This window comes from Hemitrygon akajei, chromosome 4, assembly GCF_048418815.1.
Source record: "Hemitrygon akajei chromosome 4, sHemAka1.3, whole genome shotgun sequence".
In the NCBI taxonomy this organism is placed as follows: Eukaryota; Metazoa; Chordata; class Chondrichthyes; order Myliobatiformes; family Dasyatidae; genus Hemitrygon; species Hemitrygon akajei.
Window position 1 is genome coordinate 158,423,496 of NC_133127.1, and position 14,174 is coordinate 158,437,669.

A 14,174-nucleotide genomic window follows, 5' to 3' on the forward strand; every position below is an offset into this window, starting at 1 on the left:
CAAGAATTTCTTGATCTAGGAATTTCCCACAAGAGGAAAATTCTTCCCACATTCGACTCATCAAGACAAATGGATATAAGTCTAGCTTTTCTAAATTTTCCTCATGAGACAACCTGCCCTGTCCGAATGTTAATCCAGCAACCTTTCTCTCTGCCCCTTCTAATGCATAACATCCTTATGGACTTAACAAAATTTTCAGCTTGGATGCAAATCCAAAACATATCATTTCTGGATCATTCTCCCAGAACTTAGTCCATCACATTCCAGAAGCAGCTATCATTGGGGTTTCCTGAAACACCAGGCTTTAATGCTGGAAACCTGTTCGTAGATTTCTTCGATCATGTGTTGACCATCAAGTACTCATCTATACTAATCGTGTTTGATATTCTTCCTACATTCACACCTACGCACCCCTCTTCAGATTCCATCACTTGCCAATACATTAGGGTGAATTTTCAGTGGACAAATAGTGTGCCAGCTCATCTCGGGAAGCTGGAACACCTGGAGGAAACATGCAGAGTCACAAAGAAAAAATGGAAGCTCTGAACTGAGAGTATCAGAGGTCTGGTCTATGGAGCAGTGAAGCAGCAGCTCTACTAGCTCAGAGTAATTCCTGAAAATTGGTTTAATTATTCTACTTTAAATAGGAACTGCTCGAATAAATCCATGACTGAGTGCGTCTTTCTGTTCCCAAACTTCTGATACCACACAGAACACAGAAGCTCCTTTATAAGGATTCTGTGATATATGGTGAAACCACCCAAAGTGTAATTACTAGTGCAGGTTGGGACTAGAGAATTTCTAATATATTAGTTGATGCACAGCCAGGTTATTATGGCTGCAGTTTGGATACACTGATTTTCTACAGTGTGTATATCAATACAACTTATGTGTGCCGACATTTAAGTAATTTATATGGTATGTTTATGCCTGTCCATTGGTGCTCCATAGTGTAGAGGAAATTGGAGATAGGTTTGGCTAGTTCAATGGCCCAATAAGTATATTGAACACCTTTCACTAATGGCAAAAAGTACGTCCACAATGACAAACAACTTGATGCATTCTCAATTACTTATTAATTAAAGTAAAATACAACATTCTGTTTTCTCGACTAAGTTCCAAGAGCAAAGTTCACAACAAGATTAATGAAGTAGCAATATAAATTCAACATAAAATTGGAGAGCACAGTGATAGCTTCAGTTTGGTTACTGGAAGAGAAAAACATCCAAGAATTCAAATCAAACTGAGATGGGTTTAAAAACAACGATGATGGAGCCAAATCAAGATAAAAGCAATCTTAATAAACACAATTTCTGGCACTGTGCTAGTGTGTGCAAATTATTACCAGAATTCAATGTTGCTCTTTTCACTGTTCTTTCATTAGAATTGTTTATGAAAATCTGTCCATAATTCATCTGCCAGCCACTGTTATATATACAAAGGGATTCCTTTATAATTACTGTCGTACTGTGGCAATAGAGTCAAAGCACAAAGCACAATTTTCATTTTTTTACCTGAGTATGAGTTATTAAACATTCATGCTCTTAACATGTAATGTGGAACTAGTGCCAATAATAAGATTTATAAACCATTCTCTATGATCCATTTTATAAATATGCAATTATATAATCTAGATCTACATACAGGAGTATTTTTTTAAGAAAAGTGAATGAAAATTTAAGTCAATTCCTTTCAAACTCAAATGTACAACGAAGTAAAATGTTATAATAGCCGGGAGAACTACATCAGACCTGTGATTATCTAATGCAGGAATGTTCCTGGAGGCTCTTGAGTTTGCATAGACTAATCTTGATGGAAAATCATTGTTTACTGAACATAATTGAATGTCCACCAATCTAGCATCAAAGCTACTGCAGTGGGTTACAAGAATAATGAAAAAAGTGTCATTAATTTTTTTTTAATAGTAATGCATCTAGGGGAAAGCATTTTCATTGAAGAAACTTTTTAGCAACTTTGAGATTGTGGTCTAAAATTCCCTTACCCTGATTTGCACCATTAGGAAGTACAGGAGCCTGGAGACCCACACTCTACAATTTAGAATAAGTTATTTTTCCCTTCTCTCATCATATTTCTGAATGGCCCATGAACCCTACCTCAGTATTCCTTTTTGCACTATTTATTTATTTTTTTAAATAGATTTTTGTGTCTTTGCACTGTACTGCTGCTGCAAAACAACAAATTTCATTTCGTACGTCAGTGATGATAAATTTGATTTTTTTTTTCTCAAGGGACAAACTCGCTATGCATTCTCCTCTGCATACTTATTGGAGCAGAAGTAATTCCATTGAAAATGGATGATAGAAATCTTAATCAGAATTTCCTATGTAGATATGAAAATTGCTATTTCTCTGCACTGTTCGACATAATTTATAGAGCAAGAAATCTAACAGTATAGTGCTTCACTCTTTTATCAAATTATTTCTCTCCTTTACCAAGATTTTATTTATAGTTGGGCAACGCCACCTGTAACAAGAGGCAACAAGAGAAAGACCACAAAGGAGAGAGCTTTACCGATACATACTGCCAAACCTATTCAAGGCGATTAATGGCAGGAGTTACAGACCCTGTAGTGTGAATGCTTTCTTGTTAGTGGGATGGAGATGATATCAACATGAACGCCAAAGACCTTCAGCATCTTGACAGCAGGACAGCTGTGTAAAACCTTCAATGACCTCTGGAAGACTATAACACTACATAGCAATGTGGTCTCTTTCTCATCTTCCTTCCTCGTCCTGGCTACCGACATACATTTCAAACACCTCAAGCTACACTTAATAATCAATCTATGCAATACACTCTGTTTTTGCACATCTCCAACTTTCTACACGCTTAAAACATGAGAGTATCTCTCTTAAGACACAAAAGGGTACTGCACCACAAAAAACAGTTCCTCCATCTTGGTAATCCATACACCACATTCATCAACTCACCTCCACCGTGTAACAAATTTCACTCTTATTCCTTAAGGAGACCATTTTCAAAGTTCTTAGAAAAAGTGGCAGGTTAGATGAACATGCTTAAAGGGAAGTATGGTGAAACATTCAGAGGAAATCCCACAAATTATGTTCCATGACTGAAATCAATGCAAAGCAAAATGAGGGATCCACAAAGTGCAGAACCCTCTCGAGGTTAAATAAATGGGGAATGGTAATATGACACAGATTTATAAAGAGTTGAATTTAATTCATACATATCAACTGTGGTCACTCAGAAACTGAGATAATCAGCAACAGAGGAACGATGGAAATTATGTTGGAGTGAATACATAACTTATTCACCAGAGACGTGGGCATCAAAGACAGTTCAACATTTAATAATCAACCCAACTATTGTGGAGAAGTTGATGAGAGCCTGCATTCTATGAGCACTGTAATGTTGTGATTAAAGCACACCACCAGAGTATCGTTAGTTAAAGGGATCTTGTCTCAGTAACTGTCCAGAGGAGTAGATGTCTTTCCAAGTTAGGATGGTGTGCTTGGTGGTGGTGGTGTTGTAACTGCTGGGCTTATTCTTGTGGGTATAGCAATTCTGTATTTAGGAGATGCTGTTGAAAAAACCTTAATAGAGTGCAGCCATATAGTTTGTGCTTGACACAAGCAAATGACAATTCTATCACATAAGCTTATGGTCAACATTAACTAGCTGGGTAGTAATAGTGGAGGATTTGGCAATGGGCATACCTCTGAATATCAAGGGAAAATCCCTCTTTCTAAATTCCCTCTTGCTGAGACCACTTATTGTCTGACACCTATTGGGTAAATGCTATATGCCATCTCAGTTTACATTTGAAGGTGGACATCTTTTGTCAAGATATGATGGGCACCTAATAAAAGGAAACCAGAAAGCACCCTCATCACCATGTGAAAGCAAAGCACAAGGCTGAACAGTCCACCAGGTTGAGACCAAAGACTTCAAGATGTTGTGAGTTGTAATGCCAAAGACTTGTATGCAAGAACTAGTCTGCCCTTATTTTATATGATTCTATAGCCCTTTAAACAAAATATTCAAGCGCAGTTATGAAAATCTCTTAGTGCATCCTATCCACAAAAAGCCTAGTACATTTGGTTTGGTCAGTTATCAACCTAACATCTTTCAGAAGTGGCTGAAACAGTCATAGTCTGTGTATTAAACAAACTCAGTTTACCATTAATATGCTTGTCATAGCTCAACTTGAGTTTTTCCAGAACCACTTTGTCCTAGATCTTATCACAATCTTAATTCAAACATGGAAAAGAAACTCCATATGGGAGAGGGGAGCAACTGTATTTAGTGTCAAGGCTGCACTCAATGAAGTATGGTGTTAACAAGCTCTTGCAAAGAAACATTGATGGGGAATCCGTGCAGTAGGCAAAGTGATACTAAATATATTGGATAATGGTTGTCTTTATCAGTCAGTCATTGCAGCATCAAGACACAGATGCTGGAATTTCTCTGGGCAATGTCCTTTCCCCATTCAGGTTCAGTTCATTCAGCAATTGTCTTCTCTCTGTCAGAAGGCAAAGAGTGGTGAGCAGTAGCTTACAGCTTTTCAATATTTCATTCCATTCACAGTTCCTTTAGTAATAAGACAGCCCAATAGGAGAGCCCAGGTTTTGAACAAGCAATGTGTAAGATTACATCATGTTAACACACCAGCTCATTAACTATGTTCAGCAAAGTAGGTCTAAACATTTCCCACAGATATTCAGCAGTAGCATTAAAATGTGTCATTTATCATTAATATTATGGGGCACACTTGATTAGAAGTTTAACTTCACTGGCCATTTCAGCAATATGCATGTAAGAGCAGAATAGGGGATGGATGTTCTGATATGCCTGACTTACCTCCAGACTACTTAGTGCATCCTGATGTTATACTCACAACCCAGTTAAGTTGATGCACCTAAAACAACACTCAAACGATAAAACAGTACATTTGATCAGCACCCCATCCTGAACTCTACATCCATTCCTACAGACTTGCAGAGTAATCACTAAGCTTCCTTCAACAGCAACTTCCGGCCTTGAAGCCTTGATCACCTCAGTCAATTTTTTTTGCATTGACTCATGGATTTATTAGTCAGAATCAGAATAAACCTGATTATGTCAGTGATAATAATAAAACCTTCAAATTTCTCTTCAACCACACATCATCAACATTGAGTTTGGCAGAAATGGATAAACTCCAATTCCACACCAACTTATTTTCACAGCGCACACATAACTCACACCATGGTGGAGTAGTGGTTAGCATGATATTATAAAAGCTCAGGGTCTTGGAGTTCAGAGTTCAATCCCAGAATCCTCTGTAAGGAGTTTTATGCTCTTCCCGTGGAATACATGGGTTTTCTTCAGGTCCCCCGATTTCCTCCTATAGTTCAAAGACCGGTTAGTGGGTTAATCGGTCATTGGAAATTGTCCTGTGATTAGGCTGTAGTTAAATTAGGAGTTGCTGTGCGGTGTGGCTCAGAGGGCTGGAAGGGCCTATTCTGCATTGTATCTCTAAATAAATAAATAAACACCTCACATGCCAACGTCAGAATATTGGTTCAATTTTCAAAGTTAATGGAAAGTCATCTGACTTATCAACTCAATAATGATTTTCAGAGCAAAGGTCATCAGATCAGCAACTGTCATGTGCATGTTTTATTTTGGGATTACAGCTCTGCTGCTTGATTGGATAACAACTCAGCCAGCAGTTTCTTCAATAAGTTATTAATGGTGACTACTGGCATATGATGCACATTCTGGACAAATGTTTTCTAAAATCAAAACGAACAAACTAAGATTCAGAAATTTCATTCTAATGTTCTCATTCGTGCACCAAAGAGGGGAGACTGCAGCTCTGCTTTTTCCAATTCAATAGCATTTAATCAGTTCTGACCATTTCCCATTTTCAGCCAAAGTGTCTTTTACCAGGACCATACCATCCACAGGCCAGCTGTGCACACGTGGCAACATCAGATTGAGTTGTGCCACTACAACTCAATATCTGGTTGAGTGGAGCCACCACAACAACCTCTCACTCTACCTCAGCAAGGCCAAAGAACTGATTACTGACTACAGGAGGAAGAAGATAGAGGTCCATGAGTCAGTCCTCATTGGGGATCAGAGGTGGAGAGGGTCAGCAGCTTTAAATTCCTTGTTGTTAACATTTCAGAGGATCGGACCTGGGCCACCACATGAAGTGTCATCACAAACAACCTTGCACTCAGCATCAGTAAGACCAAGGAAATGATTGTGGACTTCAGGAAGGAGAAGTTGAGGCAGCACACACCAATCCTCATCGGGGAATCAGCAGCAGAAAGACTGAGCAATTGCAAGTTCCAGGATGTCAACATCTCTGAAGATCTAAGCTGGGCCCAACGCATTGATGCAGTTACAAATAAGACATGGCCGCGGCTATATTTCATTAGGAGTTTGAGGAGACTTGGTATGTCACCGAAAGTCTTGCACGTTTCTATAGGTGTACTGTGGAGACCATTCCAACTAGTTGCATTACCACCTGGTATGGTGGGAACCCAGCACAGGATCAGAAAAAGCTACAGGAAGTTATAAACTCAGCCAGCTGAATCATGGGCACTAGTATCTCCAACATCGAGGATATCTTCAAAGGGCACTAGTATCTCCAACATCGAGGATATCTTCAAAAGGTGTTAAAAGACCACCATCGCCCAGGACATCTCCTCTTCTTATTGATACCATCAGGGAGAAGGTTCAGGAGCCTGAATACACACACTCAGCACCTTAGAACAGGTTCTTCCCCTCCGCCAAGAGTTTTCTGAATGGACCATGGGCCCATGAACACTACCTCATTTAAAAAAAAATGTTGCACTTTTTTTGCACTATTTTTTAAATCAAAAATTTTAATATAAAAATTGGATTCCAATTAACTGGCCTATCAGTTAATTGGGGCAGCCACTTACTTGGGACAACCCTTCAAGAATAAGAATGAATTGAGAAAATAACTGGGATTTCCTTCGTTTAATTTTGGTTTTTATTTTCATTTTTAAAAATGTCAAAGTTTTGCCAAGATGCCAAAAAAAAAGATTTGTCACAGCTGTAAAAATTACCCTAGGTATCTGTGCTGATTTTGTATTTTTACAGTCAATCAAAAGAGCATGGCAGTGTACATTGGATGAATTCCTCTGTCGGTAACTATTAGGAACTAATGCACAGTTTTATAGCCCTGTAGTAGTATTGGTAGTGTTCTCATTCAGTTTGTAGTTCAAAGTTCAATGTAAATTTATTATCAAATTACGTACATGTCACCCTATACGACCCTGGGGTTCATTTTCTTGTGGGCGTACATGGTAAATCCAAGAAACACAATAGAATCATGTGACGGAGAGCACACACACACACACACACACACACACACACACACACACACACACACACACACACACACACACACACACACACACACACACACACACACACACACACACACACAGAAACACCTTTGTCATTCTGCTGTCATTGCACTGAGTCCACGTACTTCAATGTCTTCCCCGGTATATTCTCATAATTAACCCATTGGTTTCCAAAGTTTATTTTAATTTTATTCTTTATTTGTACTGTGATGATATCGCAGAGCAGCCTCGATGGGCCAAATGGCCTACTTCAGTATCTATATCTTATGGTCATGGTCTTAACTGTAAGAATGCGATCATGTTGATCATTCTGCTGCTTCTCTGCTGGCTCCTAAACCGAGCTGATGCACTCGGGTTGGCTTTACAGTCCCTTCCCCAACATACACAACAGAATATTCCACTTCTTTAGTAATTTGGATGTGTAAATGTGCATATGTTGATTGTATGCTCTATTTAAGGTAGGTACTTCTACTTAGTTGTAATATGTTTGCGTCAAACTCTACTACATGTGTAGTCTTAAATTAACATTGTTGGTAATTAAAGATAGTATGCCTTGGTGCCTAATAGAAAGGTAATCACCCTCAGTATGGCTGTCAGGAGTTCACACTGGACAAGAAAAAGTACGGAGCTATTATCGTGTTTTCTGGTAGAAACCATATTGTAAATATTAGCACTTTTCTTTTCACTATTTTCACTATTTTTTGTCAATTTGTTTTTTGATACACCTGATAAATACCCTTGCACTGAAGTGCCAAGTGACACCAGCCATTTTCCTTCTTTGGTCATAACCCAAGTCTCTAACAAATCAATTCAAGACCACACCCAACAGGACAGACAAACAACCAATGTGCAAGACACTATGCAAATACAAAAGAAAAAAGAATAAATAAACGATAAAAAACTGAGAACATGACATTAAGAGTCCTTGAAAGTGTGTCCATGGGTAGTAACTCAGTGAAATGGTCCTCCAAGAGGACCAAACCTTGCTGTGGTTTGGAGGTTTGTGTACCTCAATGACCTGGAGAATTATGTAAGCTGGAGTCAGGGCTTTATGCACTGGCTCTTGGTAGGGTCACCCAGGCCAAACAGGTCAAAGGGTAGAGGCCAGGCTAAGAGTCCTGGTCGTCCAGGTTCCCGGGTTCAGCTCCGGGCTAACAACCCAGACTGGTCAAACACAATTGTTATGGAAGCAGCAATGAAGAATCCTTCTACATCTGAATGCATGGTATTTATCAGCCTCAGCTCTGGACTTAAGAGTCACAGAATCATAGAGAAATACAGCACAGAACTTCTCTGTGGATTGTCACCTTGTCACGGTGGAGAAGCTTGCGTGGTCCTGAGATCCCGATGCTGTCTGGAGCTATGCTCCTGGTAGGGTCACCCATGGCGGTAAGGTCAAGGGTGAGGTCCCTGACAAAGAACAAGCCAACCAAGGCCTCAACGGAGGAACAGGCGGATGAAGTTACTTCGAACTGAATGGCTGTGAAGGCAGATGAAGGCTGCAACAAATCTATCAGCTCCAATCGTCGTGGTTTCCATGCCATTGGAAACAGTTGGTTGATTAGTGAAGTATCGTGTGCTTCTTGGAGTGCAACATCAAGTACACGTTAAACAAATACATGCACAGGCGTCTTCGCTCTCTGATAGATCAACGGAACGAAGACCATCATCCTTAACCTTGAGTGATAGACACGACAGCACTTTGGCCCATTTAGTTTATACCAAAGCCAATTAAATTGCTTACTCCCATTGACCTACACCCGGACCATAGCCCTCCACATCCCTACTATCCATGTACCTATTCAAACTTCTCTTAAATGCTGAAATCAAGCTTGCATGTACCACTTGTGCTGGTAGCTCGTTCCATGCTCTCACCACTGTCTGAGTGAAGAAATTTCCCTTCATGCTCCCCTTAAACTTCTCACCTTTCACCCTTAACCCATGACCTCTGGTTGTAGTCCCACCCAACCTCAGTGGAAAAAGCCTGCTTGCATTTTGCCCTATCTATACCCCCATAATTTTGTATACCTCTATCAAATCTCCTCTCAATCTTCTACATTCTAAGGAATAAAATCCTAACCTATTCAATATTTCCTTATAACTCAGGTCCTCCAGACCCGGCAACATCCTTGACCGAAACTTCACGACTGACAGTAGTGAAAACCGAGAGGAAGTTACTGACATGATGAAGGAAGTCCTGAACACCACCAGAGAGGGAGGACCTTCACTGCTGCCCTAAATGCCAGCAGAGTAACAGGGAAATGGCAATTTGCTTTTTTAAATACTTTTTTAACTACTTCATTGAACTTTGGCTGATTGGGGTAGCCCCTTACTTGAACCAAAACGTACCGGCCCCAATGTGGTCCGATTAACCAAAATCCACTATAATTCGAAGCTTTTTAAAAAATTATTATGGATAGCACTGTACCACTGCCACAAAACAACAAATTTCATGACATATGCCAGTAATATTAAAACTGATTTTGATTCTGGCTCTACTCCTGAAAGAGAGCATGACAGTGCTCCTACTTAGAAGTTTACATAGATTTCGCATGTCTTGTACATTGTGTTTTATAGGAATCAGGTTTATTATCACTGGCATATGTTGTGAAATTTGTTAACTTAGCAGCAGTATTTCAATGCAATACATGATGATATAGAAAGAAAATAAATCAACAAATCAATAAATCTCAGTAAATATATACATGTATATTGAATAGATTAAATAGTATGAAAACAGAAATAATATATATTTTTTAAAGTGAGGTACTGTTGTTCATGGGTTCCATTTAGGAATTGGATGGCAGAGGGGACGAAGCTGTTCCTGAATCACTGACTGTGTGCCTTCAGGCTTCTGTACCTCCTACCTGATGGTAGGATGCCCTGGCTAATAGGGGTCCCTAATAATGGATGTCACCTTTATGAAGGCTAGTATCAAAATGGAGCTGACTAATTTTATGGCTTTCCATAGCTTCTTTCAATCCTGTGCGGTAGCCCCCCCCCACCCCCACACCAGAAAGTGATGCAGCATGTCAGAATGTTCCCCATAGTACACCATTTGAAGTTTGAGTGTTTTAGTTGATAAACCAAATCTGTTCAAACTCCTAATGAAATATAGCCTCTGTCTTGCCTTCTTTATAGCTGCATCAATATAAAAGTATGGATTGCTTTTATGTTTTTATTTATTGTGTATCTTTGTCTTTTTATTATGTTCTTTATGTTCATTGTGCGTTTTATACTATATCGGATCAGGACTAATCAGTTTTGAAATCTTGATGTGTTACAATAAATATTTGAAAAGATTGTTTTGACATAACTTTCTTCTTAACCAAAGGCAAATAATGCAGGGATTAAACAACTGTGAAGTTTTATATATACTGTGCTCAGTTCTGGTCACCTCACTACAGGAAAGATGTGGAAACCATAGAAAGGGTGCAGAGGAGATTTACAAGGATATTGCCTGGATTGCGGAGCATGCCTTATGAGAATAGGTTGAGTGAACTTGGCCTTTTTTCCTTGGAGTGACGGAGGATGAGAGGTGACCTGATAGAGGTGTAAAAGACGATGAGAGGCTTTACCCCAGGGCTGAAATGGCTAGCACCAGAGGGCACAGCTTTAAGGTGCTTGGAAGAAGGTATAGAAGAGATATCAGGGGTAAGTTTTTTACGCAGAGAGTGGTGAGTGTGTGGAATGGGCTGCTGGCGATGGTGGTGGAGGCGGATATGATAGGGTCTTTTAAGAGACTCCTGGACAGGTATATGGAGCTTAGAAAAATAGAGGGCTATGGGTAACCCTAGGTAATTGCTCAGGTAAGGACATGTTTGGCACAGCTTTGTGGGCCAAAGGGCCTGTATTGTGCTGTAGGTTTTCTACGTTTCTATCTTTCTATATACTTGAAAGTAGCTGCCATGCTGTTTTGAAACTGACATGAGCACAATGTGTTGTGTGCTGTGTCATTCTATAATAAGTCTGGCATTTCTGCAGGACTGGCGGCATATGTAGAGGGAAAAGCAACATTACTGCTTTTTTTTTACTCCATCCATTTGTCAACTTCTTGAGGACTTCTAGTATTTTCTGTTTTTATCCTGATTTTTATTTTGTAGATCTTGTGATTCCCAATTATTCTCAGATGAACCCCTATAGTTACCTCTTCATGAGGGCAATGCAATTTTGGTTTAACCTGTACTGTTATAGAGAATTTCCTCATTTGATTGTTTTGACACAAAAATACCTTATTTCTACAAAATGCCTGATGTTAACTAATCTTGCAGTATGTGGATCTATAAGCCAGAATACAGTGAAATATTTTTAAAATCATGATTCCAAACTATAGCCAAAATTCCTCTGACAGTTTATCAACTATAACAACTTAGTGAATAATCAAACTTCAATGAACAGGACAATTCCAGGTTCATTTCCAGAATGTACTGAGTTAAATGAGTCAGAGCGATCCTTGAAATAAGGAGAGGACTATCACCAGTATTTCATGAGTCCCAATGAAGGATCTCAGCTCAAAACATTGACTCTTTAATTCCTTTCCATGGATACTGCCTGACCTGCTGGGTTCCTGCAGCATTTTGTGTATGCTACCCTGAATTTCCAGCACCTGCAGAATCTCTTGTGTTTATCAGTATTTCAATTCTGCGCTGCCAGTTAATGAACTCTACAAGAAGTGTGAATGTTTTAATGGAGGATGGGTTAAAATTCAGTTCAGGCCTCCCTTGCAGTCTGTTAAGATCGCTGGGATGAGGTACTGGAGTGCAATCCGCCTTCAGCTGAAGTTCCCATTTATTGAGCGGCAGGAGGGGAAAAGCAGAGCGAGCTATAAGAATTCCCCCAATGTCAAAATGCATAAAAACTGTCACCAGCACAATTCTGCCCACTTTGTAAATGCAAAATGTTTTTGCATTCAACCTTGCATCTATTCTGCAGCGTTACAAAGAATCCCGTGAAAATTGGTCTTAATAAAAATTTTGCTGTTATTGTACATGTCGATGCAGAAATTTATTGTATCACCTCGATGGCGCATGTATTGACAATAAACGACAAACGGCATCTCGTTGGGGTTGCCCGTATCTTTGTCAGGATTACGTTCTTAATTTAAGCAGACATGTGTTTAAAGCCAGCCTGAAGAAGGATTAAAGTTTTGTTCTATATTATTACCAACTTTCCCCAGGATGCCCCATTCCCAGCCAATCCGCTTTGCAGTCTGAAGTTTAGATGATGTCATGGGATTTGAAGACCGAGATGAAAGGGATAGACTGTAACCCCTAGCGCTGAGAAGTACTTCACACAGTCACAAACACTCCACAGCCTAGCGATCAGACCCAGATAAAACATCGCACTGCGCAGGAAGTCTGGCAGAGCCCGCTCGCTTTTTCCCCCCGGACTGCTGGATGCAAGAAAAGCAATCGGATCTGGAGAAAAAAAGAAGTGAAGGTTTTCGAGGTAGACACCACATTAAAGCGAGTGTGCAACCCATCGCGGTAGGTGCTGAACCTGTTTAAATGCTCCGGGTTCACGGCAGCCTTTGATCGCACGCTGATCTGCGATCAGATTACGAGAGCCTGCTGGCCGGGCTGCTCCTTTGAAGTGTCTGCTTTCATTGAGTGGGCGATCCGACGGGAAAGGGCTTTGCGGCTCCCAGCTCGGCAAGTTTGTGGGGTGGGGGTTGGGGGTGAAGCGGGAATCTTTACATTGCAAAACAGTGAAAGCAAAGGAAACCAACTGGGAAAGAAGATGGGGGCGAGTCGGACGCAGGTAAAACAGTGGGAAGAAACATGCGCTGGGTTTAATTGTCCACGAAGCGACGACACTTCTTCCTCCTTTGATAGTCGATTGAACTTTGGCGACAACAGAGCGGTTTAAAGAAAACTCAAAACACACACTGGGACGTGCGCGGAGAGCAGTTCGTGCACACGCAGGAAAATGCCTGTTCGTTTGGTCGAGGGCAGTCACCCAGCGGCAGGGAGCTCGCCGGTTACACTCAGCCGCTCCGAACTTCGCCATTCGCCTCACCACACGATCACCCTTTGTCATCGATGCCTCCGGCGACTGCGCGCATCGATTAAGCATTGGCATCTCCCGGGAAACTAAATATTTCGTCGCTGTATAAACGCCGCTCCTTTCTCTTGTAGTTGAGGACCGGACGGGGGGAGCGTTTTCACTCCGTGCTGTTACAACCCAGAGGCAATTATCAACCGCATCACTAACATTTTTCCCCCCTTTAAAAAAAATAACTCGCCCTGTCCCCCCTACCAGAGAACACGCTTTGCCGTAGGCTTCAGATCAAGCCGGCTGCAGTCGCCCGCTGTCCCGTTCCAGGTCCCGGGCCACTCGCTGGCCGATCGGGAACCGGGCGACCCCGAAACGCCCCCCTCTGCGCTGCCGTGAACCGCCAGTGAGCCACAAACCGAGCTGTCGGCGCCGGGTCTCCCGCTGCAAAGGTGCAAAATCTCAACCCGCCTCACAAACTCTAGTTAAAATACACCTCAGGACGCAAAGAAGAGCGGGAAATCTGATCAAAGGCAGAATTTGTGGGGAAAGCAAACCTCTGCTGAGTAAGGGGAGGCTCATGTTAATCAGGTTGTGCTCATATTTATGTCGGCAGAATGTTTTTATGTAGTATAACATTAACAACAACTCAGGAACAGTTCGGATATTGAAGAACATGTTTGAACTACAACTTGCAGGAATGCAATCGTCTGTTTGGAACATCCTGCGAGAGAGTTGTATTTATCACTCCAGCTAAGTAGATTGATACGCCGGTGGTCAGTTTGATGTCTACTTGGAATTTAC

The 14,174-nt window shown here is 40.9% G+C and overlaps 1 protein-coding gene across 6 annotated transcripts in view; it reads left to right on the plus strand.

The window, feature by feature from the left end:
- The first annotated feature begins 12,592 nt into the window (after positions 1 to 12,592).
- Positions 12,593 to 14,174, plus strand: part of LOC140726840 (tumor necrosis factor receptor superfamily member 19-like) — a 97,235-nt gene continuing 95,653 nt past the window's right edge. Inside the window, exon 1 of one of the 6 annotated variants that reach the window (XM_073043726.1) lies at positions 12,593 to 12,824. Coding sequence is in view for 3 of the 6 variants with exons in the window: in XM_073043732.1 (XP_072899833.1) it covers positions 13,116 to 13,136 (21 nt within the window). In the remaining 3 variants the exon portion in view is untranslated. Of the gene's footprint in view, positions 12,825 to 12,889; positions 13,137 to 13,222; positions 13,566 to 13,649; positions 13,823 to 14,174 lie in introns of those variants that run through there. The other 5 variants (XM_073043732.1, XM_073043729.1, XM_073043725.1 and 2 more) reach the window with 5 other exon arrangements.